Raw genomic sequence first — 2,753 nt, 5'->3', positions numbered from 1 at the left:
GTCGGTGGACTTGCACCTCATTCCCTGCCATCTGGGCTCTCATGTCTCTCAAGATCCCCTGTAGTTCCAAATCCTCAATCTCCATCCTTTCCTGCCTCGATGGTGCCCTGGCTTCAAGTAATCCATGGATTATGATTGTCCTCTTTCTCAGTTCAGGGTCATGCTGGCGGCCCTCTCCCTGGCTGACCCCCACCCCTCCTACACCCGCTACTCCACCTACTACTACTACTTCCCCTTCCCCTGCCAAGCTTCCCTTATTCCTGCCAAATTCATTAGTAAGCCTAGATATTTCTCCTTGCCATTCTACCCTGCTCTTCCTGATTTCCTCTTGAATATGATCCATAAACTCTTGTTTGAGTCTTTGAACCTCGCCCTGTATCTTATTAAAGACTTCACTGTTAATCCCCTGGATTAGATCACCTATCCAAACATCCCTCTTCTCTACAAATTTCCCAATCATCTTCTCCACAAACCTATCTTCTTCCTCAATCATAATACTGTTGGACCTAGACCCCCTTCCTGACCTAGTCATTGCTATAATGCAACCTTACCCACAGGGGCTCCAAGTATCTTACCGTCCTGCTAACACAATAGGTGAGTGAATCCCCAAGCGTCGTCCCCGTGGTGGTATGAGGGTTGCTGCCGGGGTGAGGTCACGCGGTCAGAGGTCGGTGAGGTCTGCTCCACACTACACACTGCCACAATACTACAACTATTTTGAATTACGCTATTTAAACTGTTTTTCTTCACTACTTTATGGCTCTGGCCAAAACTCAAGGTTTTTTCATTCACTTGTACACACTTTTTCACTTCGAAGTTGCCTGATTACCCCTCCCACTCCACTAGTGAACCTGGAGCTCCCAACCCACGTCCACCCAACACGATGGTCACAAGACAAGTGTCTTGTGTGGTCACAAGACAAGTGTGTGTGTGTGTGTGTGTGTGTGTGTGTGTGTGTGTGTGTGTGTGTGTGTGTGTGTGTGTGTGTGTGTGTGTGTCTGTTTGTCTGTGTGTGTTTGTGTCTGTCTGTTTATAGATGTAGTTTTTTGCGTGAGAGTATATTTATTTACAATTATGAAATTAAAATTAAATAATTTACATGTATCTCTATCGTTTACAAATTCATATGTCTGCAGGAATTATGGTCACAAATTCTGTTCACTTTCCTTATTTATTTGAAAATAAATGATAACAAAAATACTTATAGCATTATTCACGAAACAGGACTCCCTATCTAAGACCTCCTTGCTTAACATCTACCAATCTAAGACGCCATTGTCATCTCCTACAGCCCGTCTTTGCTTGTCTCAGCAAGTTTTTTTTAATTTCAACTGTCCGTCGTACAGCTGGGTGCTTCCATGGCCAATTCTTCTCCGGAAGAATTCATTCAAGCATTTGGTCTCTAATTTTCATCTGTTCCGTCTGGTTGCAGTGTTAAACTAGGCATAACAAGAGGACATATGCCAGGTATAATTGTAAATACATGTCAGGTATAACATGAAGATGCATGTCCTGTAGAAAACGAAAATGCATGCACAGCATAACACAAAGATGCATGCTCAGCATAACACAAAGATGCATGCTCAGCATAACACAAAGATGCATGCTCAGCATAACACAAAGATGCATGCTCAGTATAACACGAAGATGCATGCTCAGCATAACACAAAGATGCATGCTCAGCATAACACAAAGGTGCATGCTCAGCATAACACAAAGATGCATGCTCAGCATAACACGAAGATGCATGCTCAGCATAACACAAAGATGCATGCTCAGCATAACACAAAGATGCATGCTCAGCATAACACAAAGATGCATGCTCAGTATAACACGAAGATGCAAGCTCAGCATAACACAAAGATGCATGCTCAGCATAACACAAAGGTGCATGCTCAGCATAACACAAAGATGCATGCTCAGCATAACACAAAGATGCATGCACAGCATAACACAAAGGTGCATGCTCAGCATAACACAAAGATGCATGCTCAGCATAACACAAAGATGCATGCTCAGCATAACACAAAGGTGCATGCTCAGCATAACACAAAGATGCATGCTCAGCATAACACAAAGATGCATGCACAGCATAACACAAAGGTGCATGCTCAGCCTAACACAAAGATGCATGCTCAGCATAACACAAAGATGCATGCTCAGCATAACACAAAGGTGCATGCTCAGCATAACACAAAGATGCATGCTCAGCATAACACAAAGATGCATGCTCAGCATAACACAAAGATGCATGCTCAGCATAACACAAAGATGCATGCTCAGCATAACACAAAGATGCATGCTCAGCATAACACAAAGATGCATGCTCAGCATAACACAAAGATGCATGCTCAGCATAACACAAAGATGCATGCTCAGCATAACACAAAGATGCATGCTCAGCATAACACAAAGATGCATGCTCAGCATAACACAAAGATGCATGCACAGCATAACACGAAGATGCATGCTCAGCATAACACGATGATGAATGCCCATCAGGCACAGCACGATGACATAATAGCGAGTATAACACGAAGATGATTTTAATCATAACACAATGATGATGTTAATCACATCACAAAGTTGTATGTCAATAATAACACGACTATTACATGTTTTAGCTTAACTCAAATTCGCATGCCAAGATGTTTTTTTTTTTTTAAGTTTAAAAAATTTGTTTTGAGCTTAAAAAACGTTTTTTTTAACCTTTTTTAAGCCTAAACAAAGTTTAGGCTTAAAAAAGTGTCTAT

At 41.8% G+C, this 2,753-nt stretch overlaps 1 protein-coding gene across 1 annotated transcript; it reads left to right on the top strand.

The window, feature by feature from the left end:
- Positions 1-1,527: 1,527 nt before the first annotated feature.
- LOC138373432 (uncharacterized) lies at positions 1,528-2,544 on the top strand. Its single transcript, XM_069339637.1, has one exon. It carries the CDS (start codon positions 1,528-1,530, stop codon positions 2,542-2,544), a length of 1,017 nt encoding a protein of 338 aa, XP_069195738.1.
- The last annotated feature ends 209 nt before the right edge of the window (positions 2,545-2,753 follow it).

The sequence above is a fragment of the Procambarus clarkii genome, chromosome 42 (genome assembly GCF_040958095.1).
Source record: "Procambarus clarkii isolate CNS0578487 chromosome 42, FALCON_Pclarkii_2.0, whole genome shotgun sequence".
Classification (NCBI taxonomy): domain Eukaryota; kingdom Metazoa; phylum Arthropoda; class Malacostraca; order Decapoda; family Cambaridae; genus Procambarus; species Procambarus clarkii.
The sequence above is the reverse complement of the archived record's forward strand: the minus strand, read 5'-3'. Positions and strand labels throughout refer to the sequence as shown.

What these genes read in the sequence shown, in the direction of transcription:
- LOC138373432 (XM_069339637.1), top strand. Translation starts at nt 1,528, where the DNA reads ATGCATGCACAGCATAACACAAAGATGCATGCTCAGCATAACACAAAG.